At 54.3% G+C, this 14,633-nt stretch overlaps 1 protein-coding gene across 5 annotated transcripts in view; it reads left to right on the top strand.

The window, feature by feature from the left end:
• PCGF3 (polycomb group ring finger 3) overlaps window positions 1–14,633 on the top strand; it is a 47,090-nt gene that overhangs the window by 11,923 nt on the left and 20,534 nt on the right. For 4 of the 5 annotated variants that reach the window (XR_012492132.2, XM_088793445.1, XM_074319902.2 and 1 more), the window contains 7 exons: window positions 1,720–1,758; window positions 2,085–2,218; window positions 7,825–7,942; window positions 9,076–9,172; window positions 11,564–11,619; window positions 12,596–12,706; window positions 13,610–13,698. Coding sequence is in view for 4 of the 5 variants with exons in the window: in XM_088793445.1 (XP_088649571.1) it covers window positions 7,834–7,942; window positions 9,076–9,172; window positions 11,564–11,619; window positions 12,596–12,706; window positions 13,610–13,698 (462 nt within the window). In the remaining variant the exon portion in view is untranslated. Of the gene's footprint in view, window positions 1–1,631; window positions 1,759–2,084; window positions 2,219–7,824; window positions 7,943–9,075; window positions 9,173–11,563; window positions 11,620–12,595; window positions 12,707–13,609; window positions 13,699–14,633 lie in introns of all 5 variants that reach the window. The other variant, XM_074319916.2, reaches the window with a different exon arrangement.

Below are 14,633 nucleotides of genomic sequence, written 5' to 3'. Positions count from 1 at the left end.
AGTAGGGGACAAAGTTCTGTTTTTAGCGTTCATCTTCCCATTTTAAAAGTCTACTTAAATGCCTACAAATTAGGAAAATGTGATGAATTAGGACTCAGTGAGAAGGTACTGACGAGACTAGAGTGTGTAACACTTAGTCAGGGAAAGTCCCCTCCGGAGGCCAAGTGGGAGACGCGACCCCTGCTCCACCACTCAGCTGTGGGTGAGTCTGTGCCGGGCTCTGGTGAGTGACACTGCCCTGAACGTTCCGCCATGAAGCTATGAGGTAGAGTGTTTGTTAAATAGAGAGCTCCTCTTGGGTCACAGACATTTCCTTCTTAATTTGTTACGTTTTTAAAAATCAGGACTGGATAATAAATTTTATCAAACAATTTCTTTGCATTTTGGGGAAGAGCTTATTATTTTTCTCCTTGTATCTTTTGTCCCCAATTGCATTTATTTTTGTGTTAACCCTTGTAGTCCAGGGACAAATCGAGCTTGACTAGCACGGTGCCCCTTTCATACTTGCCCGTAACGTGGCTTGGTGTGTTCGCGAGTTCCATTCCAGATCTGGTCCAGTGGGAATGTTACGTTAGCTTCATGAGTCGGGTTGGAAAGGGCGGTGCTGTGTGTTTGCCTCTCTGAGAGGGTTGGTTTGATGGCTCCTAGGACGTTTGCGGGAGTCGGCCTTGAGACTGGGCCCGAGACTTCTGATGACCGAGTCGCCTCCTTAATAGTTACACGAGTAGAATATTCTGGGTTTTCTGTTTCTGCGTGCCTCATTTCTGATGAGTTAGTTTTCTAGGAATTTCCCACTTTACTGGCGTAACGTTGTTCCTAGTATTCCATTATTGGCCCCGTCATCTAGTGAGTGAAAAGCCCACTGGTTACCCTGTCCACCCCCCGCCCCCCGCCATGTTTATGGCCTTGGCTGTTTATTGCCTGCCTCCCGCATTCGCATGCAGGCCCGCACATCTGTCCTTTCCTTCACGACACGTGAGTCAGCAGTGGCTAACCAGCCACCATCCGAACTGAGTAAATGAAATACAGTGAGAGGCCTCAGCCACAGCAGGCAGACTGCACGGGCCCAGGGGCCACCGTGTGGGGGCAGTGGACGCGTGAAACTCTGGTCAGCGTGCTCGAGGGCCCTGCTTCTCCCTTCATCTTCGCTCTCCTGGGACTGCCCCACATGTGCCTATCAGTCCCTCCTTCCCTCCCTGTCTTCCTTTTTTCACAAATGTTATATGAGGTTCAAAGATGACCTAATAAAAAAATGCAGTTATGGAAAAACTTGGAGAGGAGCAATGCCGTAAGTTGGCTGTGGTGTAAACTTGGGTAGAGTAGTGTTGTGGCCCGTTGCTCCGGGTTGTATTTAACTTCTGTTGTCACAGCACATCTTTGCACTCACCCTTGCCATAAGGGTCCTGACTTGTGCAGGGTCCTTCCAGAGGCCGCAGGCCACCAGGTCCTCACTGCCTTTTCTGCTGCCTCCTGGCGGGCCCTTCACCTGCCCTAACCCCTGTCCTCACCTGTGCTCACCGGCCCCTGGGCCTCAGTGGCACCAAACTGCCACAGAGACCTGCCTGTGTCTCCTTGGTTGATGCTGACTCTTCACTCGCATTTACTCCTGTCTTTCTTTTGGTTGTTTTAAGAAGTCGGCGAACAGCCGTGTTGACTGAGCTGGGGCGCGGGCTCTGGACGGCACATGAGAGTGACGCCTCCCATCTTGTGTCTCCACAGGCTTCAAGATGTAGCAGAGGCTCCAGGTGCCATGTACAGGTAAACACAACTGAAACTTGGATTTTTCTCTTCTTTCAGTGCATGCAAACACGTGACATTTACCTTGAATTACACTGTGAGTAAATTGTAGCCACAGAAAAATCCACCTCCTTGTAACTTCTTTAAAATGTAATTTCTGAGAGCATTAGAGCAGATTAGTGCACAGTTATTCCTATAAATTCAAATTCTCTCTTGATTAATAGTTTTGATTGACTCTGTTGTGCTGTTGCCTTCATGGGACTCACCTAAAAATTCTATTAACTTAATTACGGGGCTGTGCATCTCACACAAGTGACATGAAATGACAGGTGCCGTTTCTGTGCTAGAAAATGGACAAAGAGCACAGGACGGAAGGAGGGCGCAGAGTGAAGGACAGTGTGCCGAGAGGAGCAGCGGGGCAGGACCAGTGAGACCACACAGGAGCCCGGGTGCCTGATGCAGGGGCAGGCGGCGTCTGGAGGTGAGACACGGGTGTGCGCCTCCATGCGGGACATGTTCGCCGTCTCCGCTGCTCCCCTGGTCTCCGCCCTGGGAGACAGGCCGGGCCAAGGGCGCCGCGGGCCTGCTGCCGGGGGTGTCACGGACGGCTCAGGACCCACAGCCTGCCACCACTTTCCTCCTCGGGTCAGGTGGGCATGCTACATGCTGTTCCGTGTCCAGTGTCTGGCACTGCGCAGGGGCCTCCAAGCACAGCCGTGTGGCTGGTGACAGCGGGCTGGTGACACTGGGCCTCTGCACCTCCTCAGTGCCCCTCCCCATGGGTCTGAGGACAGGAGGCACCGCTCTGGGCTCCGCATGCAGGGTGTGGGGACAGAGCCAGGAGAGCAGTTTCCAGGTTCTCGGCCTCACGTGGGAAGGTGCTGGCTCGGGTAGTAGATGGCCATCAGCTGTAACCAGTTGGCCATTAGCCACTGATATAACTGTCGTAGCTGAGCTAGGTTGGTTGGTTGGTTGGTTGGCAGGTTGGCAGAGAAGCAGACTGCGGATTGCGGCTAGCAGGTGGGGTTAGCAAGCACAGATGGCGGATTACGGGTCGTGTGGATCCTACTTCCTGTGTCTCGTTCGGCTGCCAGCGAGACTGGGGTGCAGGAAGACCCCTCGTTGGGGTACTGGCAGATGTTTGCTTTTGTGTCTCGACCAGCCACCACCGAGAGTATAGTGGTATGACTCCCCTATCTGTGGCTCCGTGGGTGTTCCCTTTTGGCCTCACCATGTCCTGCGTTCTTGTGTGGGGAGTGGGAGCTGAGTCCCCACATTACAAGGTCCCAGCAGGGGCTAGGCTGCAGCCTGGGCCAGGGAGCAGGCGCTCTTGTGTCCGAAGGTGGCAGGTCAGTGGGCAGAAGGCTGTTTCCCGGGCTGGTCTGGGCTGGCCCTCAGCCAGGCTCTGCATTCAGCCGCTTGCCCTCCGTCTTTCCTTGCTTTTTATGACCCTGACGGGGTTGAAAGTGACCTCCCTCACTCAGGGCTTATCTGCTGTTTCCTGGTGGTGAGACGCAGCTGTGCCCTTTCCGCAGGAGGCACACCTGTCGTCCATCTGGTTTCTGCCTGGGTGTCACCTGGTCACTCAGTAAGTGATGTCTGGGGTTGCTCCACCCTGAGCCCCCCTCAGCTGAGTGTTTGCTCGGGATGCTCTGAGATTTCGGAACCTTCTGTTCCTCAGCAAAATCTCGCCACTGTTAGGCGCCCACGAATCATTCCTGAATAACGTCCCTGCAGTTACTGCCATGAAGGGTGACTTTCCACTTCCACATTTCCCAGCTCAATGTTCTCGCACAAGGACACGTGTCCCTTTCTTTCTCTGTCTCAGTGTGGATTCAGGGCTTCTGTGTTGTTTTGTGGTTTATAATTTGGTTGGTTCTGTCACTGCTTCTTCTGATGCTCCATTCTGCCCATGTGTGACTCCAGGTTCTGTTCCATTCCTGCCCAGCCCTGGCTCAGCCATATGTCTCAGTACCTCGCTTCCTCAGCGTGGACAGTGGTGTGTGCACACAGGACCTGGGGCTACGGGCAAACGGTCACTCCCAGGCCCTTACACAGAGCTGGGAACATGCGTGCTTGAGTCCACACTCACGAGCATGCACATTTCTCTCTATGTACCACCTACATGGAGTCATTGCCCATGGTCCCCACAAAGGAGACTCAGACTTGGATCCTGACAGAGGACACGTGAACCCTCGTAGCCTGAGGGAGGTGCAGAAACTGATAACCTGAGGAGATGAAGACCCTGATCCCAGTGACGGAGACGGGAACCCTGATCCCAGTGATGGAGACGGGGACCCTGATCCCAGTGATGGAGACGGGGACCCTGATCCCAGTGATGGAGCTGGGGACCCTGATCCCAGTGATGGAGCCGGGGACCCTGATCCCAGTGATGGAGACGGGGACCCTGATCCCAGTGATGGAGACGGGGACCCTGATCCCAGTGGAGGAGACGTGGACCCTGATCCCAGTGGAGGAGACAGGGACCCTGATTCCAGGATGGAGACGGGCACCCTGATCCCAGTGGAGGAGACGAGGACCCTGATCCCAGTGATGGAGACGGGGACCCCGATCCCAGTGATGGAGACGGGGACCCTGATCCCAGTGATGGAGACGGGGACCCTGATCCCAGTGGAGGAGACGTGGACCCTGATCCCAGTGGAGGAGACAGGGACCCTGATTCCAGGATGGAGACGGGCACCCTGATCCCAGTGGAGGAGACGAGGACCCTGATCCCAGTGATGGAGACGGGGACCCCGATCCCAGTGATGGAGACGGGGACCCTGATCCCAGTGATGGAGACGGGGACCCTGATCCCAGTGATGGAGACGGGGACCCTGATCCCAGTGATGGAACGGAGACCCTGATTCCATTGGAGGAGACATGGACCCTGATCCCAGTGATGGAGATGGGGACCCTGATCCCAGTGATGGAGACGGGGACCCTGATCCCAGTGATGGAGCCAGGGACCCTGATCCCAGTGATGGAGACGGGGACCCTGATCCCAGTGATGGAGACGGGGACCCTGATCCCAGTGGAGGAGACGGGGACCCTGATTTCAGGATGGAAACGGGGACCCTGATCCCAGTGGAGGAGACATGGACCCTGATCCCAGTGATGGAGACATAGACCCTGGTTCCAGGATGGAGACATGGGCCCTGGTTCCAGGATGGAGACATGGACCCTGATCCCAGTGGAGGAGACGAGAACCCTGATCCCAGTGGAGGAGATGTGGACCTGATCCCTGCAGAGGCTTAGAGGCCCTGCCTTGCCAGTCTCATTGTGGAGTGTGTTTCTGGCTTTGGTTTCCGTTTGGCGGTCAGTTATTTGGTGGCAAGAGGAGGTCATATTGCTGTGTGGTGCTGTGTGGTCAGTGTTCGCACATCGCTGAGCACGTCCTCGTACTCCTAGTGAACTGAAGACACACAGCAATACCGTGCAGGCAGCCAGGGACCTTGTTCCCTTGGGGCTCAGCGGCATCACAGGACACTACTTACGACTGGTACCCTCCTGCTTTCTGCTTTGCTTTCTGTGAACGTTTTGGGGGTTTATCCTCTCTTAGGTGTTACCATCTTTTCCCAGCCCCCACGGTGGTGCTTGGTCCTTCTTCTCTGAGCCATGTCCCAGCTCAGAGTTACGTGGCCGAGGCTTCTGAAATACTTGGTGAGGACAGTGTGCAGCCCTGTGGGTCAGGCCTCACCAACGCGAGGTTATGTCGTGTGGGGTTTGGGTAGCAGAACCGTTTGACCTGTAGGAGCCACTGTTGAATGTTCTAGAGTTTCATATCATCTTTACTAAAGTGCTAGCAAGAGCGGCGAACCTTCCCACAGACACACCTGTGTCTGCAGTGGGCAAGGTTGTCTCCTGTCGGGACTGTGAAGGGGGCATAGGAGAGAGTTAGGTGAGCAGCCAGAGGTGCCTCTTTCGTGTTGTACATAACTTCCTGTGGAAATTTCAGAGCGTCGTTGCTGGTTCTGCACGGGAGGTGTATCTGGCGGTCTCACTGAATGCATTCATTCGCTCTCCTAGTTCGCTGATTCCCGTGGGTTTGAGTGTAGGGGACGGTCATGTCCAGAGTGCCCTCCCCTCTGGCCCTGCGCCTCCTCACCTGGCTGCGGGGCCCTGGTCAGGCCGCCACGCCACACCACATTCTCATTCTCCCCCTGGTGCCTCATCCGAATGGAAACGTCGGAGGACACCTGAGCAGTGTGCGTTGCCTTCTTTCCCCTTTTTAAATAGCATTGAACCCGGTGGCCCTGAGCTGTATGTGCTGTGGCCGCCAAGTGAGGCCCCTGCTGTCCGGCTGGCCATCTGCCCACCCTTGCAGCACGGCCAGCCACCCCTGGTGATGTCATTGGCCTTTTAGGTCGCAGTGTCTGTTTCTGGGTCCTTTGTGTAGAATTCTCTCAGTACTGCTGGTTTTGAAAGCCCTCGCTGGAGTCCTGCTCTGGGTCAGGCACCTGTATTTGTCCTTCCTGCTGCGGTAACAAATTACCATGAGCTCGGTGGCTAAACATGTTACCTGGCAGTTCAGGTCGCAGGTGCAAAACAGGGCTCATGGGGAGAGCCCCGTTTTGCACCTGCGACCTGAACTGCCAGGCGTCCAGGGCTGGCTTTTTCCGGAGGCTCCAGGGGAGAACCCCACCCTCGTCTTCTCCAGCATGTGGGGCGCCCGTATCCTCAGCTCGTGGCCCCAGCTTCACGCCAGCAGCGCAGCACGGCCCAGTCTCTCTCTGACTGACTCGCCTGCCTTCCGCCCATGAGGACCCTGTGATGACATGGGGTCCACCGAGGGATCCAAGACCATCTCTCATCTCAAGGACCTTTTGCCATGTGAAGTGACATACGGGTTTTGGTTAGGACGTTGACCTTTTTGCGGCTGCTTTTCCTCCTGGCACAGCATTGCGCTAGGCTCAGGAGATGCGATGACAAACCCTGCCCTCATGGAGCCTGTGGTCCAGCAGGAGAGACAGTTAAAGCTGCAACAGCCTCACAAGGGGACAAAGCAGGAAGGGCAGCCCCTCCGCCAGGCATAGAGCGCATGGTGGCACTTTGGTACAGGCGTGCCTCCTTTCCAGCCCCGTGTTGTGTGCTGCACTGGTGTCCTGTAGGCCAACAGAGCACCTCAGGTGCTGCCAGTGCTGCCCAAGGTAGGAGGAGTGTCTGTGTGCCCCCAGCTCCAGGCCCAGGGCCACTGCAGCCCAGGCACTTGGTCCTGGGCCTGGTTGGGTCTTCTTTGCACTGGGAGGACAGTCTGGAGCCCCTGCTGGTTAGATAAAGCAGCTCTCAGCCAGCCAGTCCACCATACGCTTTTCTGTGTTGCTGTTTCAAACAATTGCAGTGGACATCTTTTGAGCGTGTCCGGTTAGTATGGTAAATTTCCAGAAATGGAACTGCTCGTGCTCAATTTGAGCACATGTGGGTGGCGGCCCCTCTGGCTACCTGCTTCCCGATCTTTCCTGATGTCAGAATGATACCTGGTGTGGCCTCATGTCTTAGAGAACCCGTTTGCTTGTCAGCCACTCTGATCTTCAGATCGAGGGACTTTGTTCCTGGTTCAGGTTCATCCAGTGCCACCCTCACTAGCGTCCCTCGGGCTTCAGGGTCTGGGAGCCTGAAGTGGAAGAGGGGGTGCCCGTCCCCTGCAGTCAGTCCTGCCCCTGCCGCCCAGGTCTGGGTTCCAGGCCCTTCTGCTCCCCAGCCTCTCTTCCTGCAGCGTCACACACCACCCTCCCTGCACCGCCTGCCCCACCAGCTTGCTTTTGCTCAGCCCACAGCAGGAGGAGAGGGTCGGGAGCTCAGAACTGCAAGGGGGTCAGTGCAGGGCCATAAAGGGTGAGCAGCACTGCATTTGCAGAGGGCTGGCCCCTGGGGATGAGACAGGCTGGACTGTCACCGTGTCTCACAGATGGGGAGTTGACACGTCTTAGACTTGGCCCAGGTGTGGTGCTGGCCTCGGCTGCCCTCTGCACCCTGAGCCGCCTCCTAGAGGGACATACTGCCACTTGATTTACATCGAACCTAAACCGTTCATGAAATCTACCAGAGTATTTTAGATATTAGTTAATGTGCATTTTTCTCTTGCAGAAGCCAAAGATGTTGACCAGAAAGATTAAACTCTGGGACATAAACGCCCACATCACCTGCCGTCTGTGCAGCGGATATCTCATTGACGCGACCACGGTGACTGAGTGTCTGCATACGTGTATGTGCAGAACATTCTAGAACATGGCCTTTGACAGCTGTGTGTGTGATCAAGTGTCTGCATATGTGCGGAATGTTCTAGAACGTGGCCTTTGACAGCCGTGTGTTCGTGCGAGTGACCAAGTGTCTGCATATGTGTATGTGGGGAATGTTCTAGAACATGGCCCTTGACAGTTTCTAGCTGTGACTTCTTTGATATTTTGGCTTTTCTTTACCAAAAAGTTTTTAGCTCAAGTACAAAGCAGGGCACAGAAGCAGAAATAAAGAGGGTCTAGAAGATAGAAGAATTATCTCAAATTAAAAATACTATGGGTAATTTCAACAGAGGTGTCATTTTAAGGAAGCTAAATATTACAGGAAAATTTCAGTTATTTTCATACAACGGCTAAACTGTGGTGTGACAATATTCATTTCCAGTGGGCAGAAATGCTTGTTTTTAAAATATCCAAAAGAATTTTGTAAACTGTGAAACAGAGGACTCTGGCGGTGCAGTGCCGGCACGCAGCCAGTAAGCCGTGTTTGATGCTCAGCTTGTGCTGACCTTGCACTTTTCTCTTTTGTAAACATTACCTCAGCTGAAAAGCAGGCAGCGTGACTTACCTGGGACTGAGGATGCTGAGATGCCGGGAAGGGTCTGTCTGCCGACTGTACACACTTTCTTTAGATCCTTAACATAGAATGAACGACTATAGTATAAACGAGTTTTCATCCTATGTTTTGAACTTTAGAAAATAAAGTATTTGCCAATCTTGATAGAATTGTTATTTTGAAGTAAATTGTATATTTAGATATTGGTAGGCATAACTTGTTATTTTCACTGAATTTTATCTAACTTGACTGCACAAAGGAAACCTTGTGATCTTTTAGGCTAACTTAGAAGAATTTTAACTGTTGGTCCCTGTAGTGGTCGCGACTCTGGACTGCGGGCTCCTGGTCCTGACACTCCCTCGTCCCTCTTGTCCCTAAGCCACCAGCCTGTTGAGTGAGGCAGCAGGCTGGGCAGTGGGAAGCCTGCCCTGTGGGGACCTGACCCCCGGGTTGTGGTGCCTGCCAGCTGTGGCGTGGGCTGAGTGCGGGCGGAGGTGGTGCCTCCATTGTGCACTGGCTTTCTGACGGGAATGTGCTTTGACGCAGTCTGCCGGAGCTGCCTGGTGAAGTATCTGGAGGAGAACAACACGTGTCCCACATGCAGGATTGTCATCCACCAGAGCCACCCGCTGCAGTACATCGGGTAAGGACTGCCGTGCCGCGAGCCTGCGGCCCGCGCCTCCCAGCAACACTGGCTCCGGCTGAGCCACTGCAACCCCCCAGGAACCAGCTGGCTTTCTCTGGTTTCTCGCTCAGTTGGCCGAAGTCGGTCTGAGGTGGGCAGCAGCCCTAGACCCACCTTCCTGCTACAGGACAGTGGTCCCAGGCCATGCTGCCACCCCTAGGGGTCTTTGGGAGACTGGGTCCGTTGGAGTCAGCGCAGTTTCCGAGGGGGCAGGAGGTGCTTACATGTGGCTCTTGGCAATAGTTTTAAATGACTTCCAGATTTGGGGCCATTCTAAGGGAAGTGACACAGTCCCCACACCACGTGGGAGCAGCATAGGTAGGACTGAAGATAAGTTTTGAAGGAAGAGAGATGTGTGTGTTTTCACTCCTAAGATTGTGCCATGTGTGCATAGAATTAAAAAATTTGAGCAGCTTAAATCAGCACAAGGAGAAACTGTTCCCGTGTCCGGAAGTGGAAACCGCCAAGCCCAGGAGCCCCTCAGGCCCCGGAGTCCCCCACTAGGCCCGAGAGCCACCCCCAGGCCTGCAAACCCTGCCTCAGCCCGTCTTCTTTCCGTTTCCACCACGGGCTGGCACAAACAACAGTGTGCACTCACCTGTTCTCCAGCCTCCTCCAGGCAGGACCAGAATGTTGTTTCAGGTGGACATCGTGGGTGTCGCTCAGGATGTGTCACGTAGGCCTCTCTGGCCGCCACGCCTGGGAGCAGAGTACAGTGTTGGGTGGGGTGCCTTCTCGTACTCTCCTGCTGGTTGTGTAGTAGAGGCTTCTGCCCGCGTGGCCTGTGGGCGCCTGTGCCTGGCTTCGCAGGTGTGGCATTTTGCCGGGGGGCGGGGGTCTCTGGAGGGGCCTCTTGGCTTGTCGCCCCCGTTATCAGTGATCATGGGCCTCCTCCCGACGTTACCTGGCCATCTGGGTCCGGGGAGCTGGCAGTTCACGGCTGCGTCATTGCCCTCCTGGGTTGTTGGTTTTCTGCTCAGAAGAAGTGCTTCATGTTTTCTGGACCCCAGTTGTGGGTACACATGCACGTTTTCTGTCTTGGTATAGTTTGCAGAGCTGGGGGTTTCGCTTTCCCCATGTGAACTACTCAGGGCAGGTGGGGGAGGCCTTGGAACGGCTCCTTCTGTCAACGTGCGGGTCCTTGCCCTGTGCTCTGGGGCGGGCAGGGCCCAGGGCACAGTGCAGTTGCCACGGCATGGGCCTCAGGTCCCTGGCTTCTCTCTGCGGCGACCATGTGGTGACCAGGACCAGAGAACTGGATACAGATGCTCAACCTGAGGCCCATTCTCCCAGGAAGCCCATCCCTCACTCCCAGGGCTCCGCCTAGAACCGCACTGGCTGGGGTGCACCAGTTTCCCATCCTGACACCAGCTGTGCAGGACCTGTCCCCACACAGCCGGCCTGGCTGGGCCGCCTGCTCTGGTTCTGCTACCCCCAGCGGACCACACGATTGTCTGGGAGGGGGTGGGGTGGGCTGGGGCGGGGCCTGGCGGTGGTGCGGGACGAGGGGACAGACGAAGCTCAGCTCGCACGTCTGGGTCTCGCCGTGTAGCCAGGGCTCTGGCTGCGTGGGTCTGGGAGAGCCCGTGCGTGAGTGCAGTGAGGGGAGCCGGCAGCATGGGGTGTGAACGTGGAAGCTGCAGAGGTGACCTCTGTTTCAGGGGCTGCCACCAGGAGCCTGCGTGTGTCTGGGCACCAGGAGAAATGCCCCTGCTGCCCTGTGCCTGCGCACACCTTCCCTGAGGAGGGGGCCCCAACCCTGCACTCTGGGCCCTGTGGCTCCTCAGCCGGACAGGTCGCTCAGAGGACCCAGGTGTCGAGCTCTGGCAGTGGTTCAGCCCGGCGTCCTCTCCTTATGGACTGGAGAGCTTTACGAAAAGTTGGTGGGGTGTCGTAGGGTGCACTGAGGGTGTCTTTGTGTGTGTGTGTGTGTGTGTGTTACCCACGTGTACATGTGCTCGACGTCACAGTGGAAGTGTGTTTCTTAGCGTGGTCATGGTCAGGAGAATTTGGGAAGCCTGCTTTAGTCTGGCACAGTACACTGTCGCTGGAAACTTCGAAGACTTGGAAACTTCCAAGTCTGGGGCCCACTAGAACGTGTGCTGTCCAGCAGGCAGAGGGCACTGGCCACCAAAAGGACGTTACTTAAAATGTGTTGTTACTTAAAATGTTCATAAACAGCTAGAACAGAAATTAAATGATGCATCGGTTCAGTTCAGGTGAAACTTGCTGGAGCAAAATGCAGCCCAAGCTGCAGATTCGTGCTTGTGGGGTTTGATGTTGTGCGTGGGAATGTGCGTGCGTGCAGTGTCCTCGTTTCTGGCTCACCCGCCCTGTTCTCTTTGCCAGTCACGACAGGACCATGCAGGACATTGTTTACAAACTGGTCCCAGGCCTCCAGGAAGGTAAGTGTCACGGGGTCCGCAGGGTGGTTCTGGGCTGGCGAGAGCCCCTCTTGTGGCACACGCACCATCCCTCGTCCCTACCCTTCCCTCGGGGGCATCTCGTGTGCTGGTTCATCTGTCGTCTGTCACTCGTGTGCTTCTTCACTCCAGAAGCACTGGGTGCGTGTGGGGCTGCCGTGTCTGGGCAGTGCCAGCACAGCCTGCAGCAAGGGTGCCGTAAAGCTGACCTGTGGTTACAGTCAAATCTCTCCGAGTGAAAAAGCGGTGTTATGTAGGACAGGTGCCCTGGAGGGGAAATGGCTCTTCTGTTTAAAACTCCTGTGCAGTTCTGAACACTGAGGCTGTCACTGCCCTTCTGAGGGTGGAGGGGGTGCCGCAGTACATCAGCCTCTGAGTTCATTCCCTGCGGACGCTGGGCTGGCGGGTCCACTTTCTCTCAGAGGTGACGTGTATGAGGGACTCACGTAGGCTATGTTTTCTTGCTAAACTTCAGGAGGGGGTTACAGTTGACACCACGGCTTCCTCCGCTAGTCAGTAGGGGTCCATCTGGCCTTTACAACTCGGAGTAACTCTGTAAAAGTCTCCTTTCACTGCACAGAATTCATTCACACGGAACCGAAATTTCCTGAGCAAATGTACATAGAAACCATCATCTTACGATAAGGGCCTACGCCTGGGAACAGCAAAGACTGCATCAGAATAAAATACTGACACCTTAAAAAATCATCATAGAATACTTTAAACATAAAAAGTGGCAGGATCAGAGTCCCACAGAGAATCACAAAGTCTGTCCAGAGCTGGCGGCCGCTGGGGACTCTGGGAGCCACAGTCGAAGTTCGTTGTCTTCTCATCAGTAGCAGCTCAAACTCTGTATTCCCCGTCTGCGGTTTTCTTCATGCGATATTTGTGAACAGAGTTTCAGTGAGATTCAGTGCCCACTTAAAGTGAAAAGTTACGTGTTAATTTTATTTCATAGCGGAAATGAGAAAACAGAGGGAATTCTACCACAAGTTGGGCATGGAAGTACCTGGAGACATCAAGGGGGAGACTTGTTCTGCGAAGCAGCACCTGGACGCCCATCGCAACGGTGCGTAGGGCACGAGCCTGCTGGGCAGGGCTCTGCTTCCCAGGGCCGCTGCCTGCCGAGCCTGGCTCCTCACCCTCCCCTCGGGCGTCTTGCAGGTTAATGGGTAACGCTTCGCAGTGAACGAGTGGGAGGGTGCTGAGGATTCGAAGTTTTCTCCATCTTTCGGGTGCTGATGGGGACGGTGGTTGCAGACAGGAGGGTCATGTGGTGGGTGAAGTGAGGGCAGGTGGGGGGTCCCCCAGAGTTCCTGGAGGTGGGGTGCAGAGGGGCACAGGAGTGTGGAAGGTGGGCTTCAGTTTTTGTGTTTTATTCTAGGATGGCAAAGTAACATTTTGTCTGATATAAAATTAATGGTATTAAAATCTGTACATATCATAACAATTCAAATCTTTGATGCCATGGTATTTTTCTGGTGAACCACAGAATTCCTCAGAAAGTTTAGAGGGCCCTGCGTACTTCTAACCATCTGAGGAGGGGGAGGTCCTGCGGGCGTCGGGTCCCCTGGGAGGCGCCGAGTGTCTTGTCCCCATTTATCTGAGCTGGAGTCTTAGTTTTAAAAGTGGTGCAGGGACAGTGAAGGCCATGAGGCCATGGGTTACTTGATGGTGGCGGTGGAGGTAAGGCGTTGAGTGGTGCTGGGGTGGCTGGAGCTGCCGTGTGCCCCTCACTCGCTCCACAGACCACACGCAGTGACCCCGCTTCTGGGGGCGCCCTGACGGTGGGGACACGGAGTGTCCTCAGAAGTGCTGCCGACCACATCCTCTGACCTCGTGTGTGGTTCATGGTGCAGACCCTCATTACACAGATGTTTTCTTACAGTGTTTCTAGTATATTGTAGAGTTAAAAAATAATGGTTGAACATTTTGGGTTTCATAACACCATATGCTCTGTTTTTATCACAAGGTGAAACCAAAGCAGATGACAGTTCGAACAAAGACGCGTCAGAAGAGAAGCAGGAGGAGGATAGCGATTACCACAGGAGCGACGAGCAGGTGGGTGACCGCAGGGAGTCCCTTAACGCTGTGACAGACAGAAGCGCGCTGGGGACTTGTCCCTGGGGTGTGTTCTCGTTTAAAAAAGAAAAAGTCAGAGAAGGAAAGAAAGTGGAGACCTTAAACTGTTAGTACACTTTCTTAGGTTTCCCTGCCAACTCCTTTCTCTCTGCAGTAACATGTGCTCCCTGCAGAACATTTTAAATAGAAGACGTTGAAGCTCACGCTCCGTTGACTTTGGGTCTTCAGCCCAGTCCCCAGCTTGTCACTGAGAAGTTTGGTGCCAGGCATTTTTGGTGCGCACGCAAATGTTATGTCAACTGAATCCAGTAGTGCGGTAAAAGAAAAATTTAAATGTAACATTGAGGAATCTATTCATGTCACTTACTGCATTATTAGATTAAAAAAGAAAAGTAAGCCATCGCAGGGGTGCTGTAATGGGATCTGATAAAATCCTGTACCCATGTCCACCTGCCTCTTGACCGTGGCTTCTGAATTGGGACTCCATGACGCCCATCCTACGTTAGATGGAACAGAATCGTCTCATTAATATCAGAAACAAGGAAATGTCCACCGTTAGCTATTAGCATGATTTTGAAGATCTAGCCCCCATGCAGGAGGGAAACAAAGAAACGAGATGCGTGTGGGACGCCCCGCGTTCTCTGATCAGACCGTTGACTGACATGTAATCTGAGACTGTCCGCTATAAAACTGTCCGAGTGCAGGTTGCTCATCCGAGTGATAATAATCGTGTACGTAGGTGGGGCACCTCACTCACATAAGTAAGAGAATCTTCAAAGCAGCCTAACAAGAAAGTGCGCGGCCTAAGTGAGGACGCTGAGACCTTAGGGAAGAACATAAGAGGCAAGTCAGGAGTTGGACGCAAAGCCTGACGGTAAGGTGTGCGTGCTCCCTAGACTAAGCGCAGTGGCTGC

The sequence above is a fragment of the Rhinolophus sinicus genome, chromosome 1 (assembly GCF_057876585.1).
Source record: "Rhinolophus sinicus isolate RSI-liver-muscle chromosome 1, RSI-T2T, whole genome shotgun sequence".
Lineage (NCBI taxonomy): Eukaryota > Metazoa > Chordata > Mammalia > Chiroptera > Rhinolophidae > Rhinolophus > Rhinolophus sinicus.
This window is presented reverse-complemented; position numbering and strand designations above follow the sequence as displayed.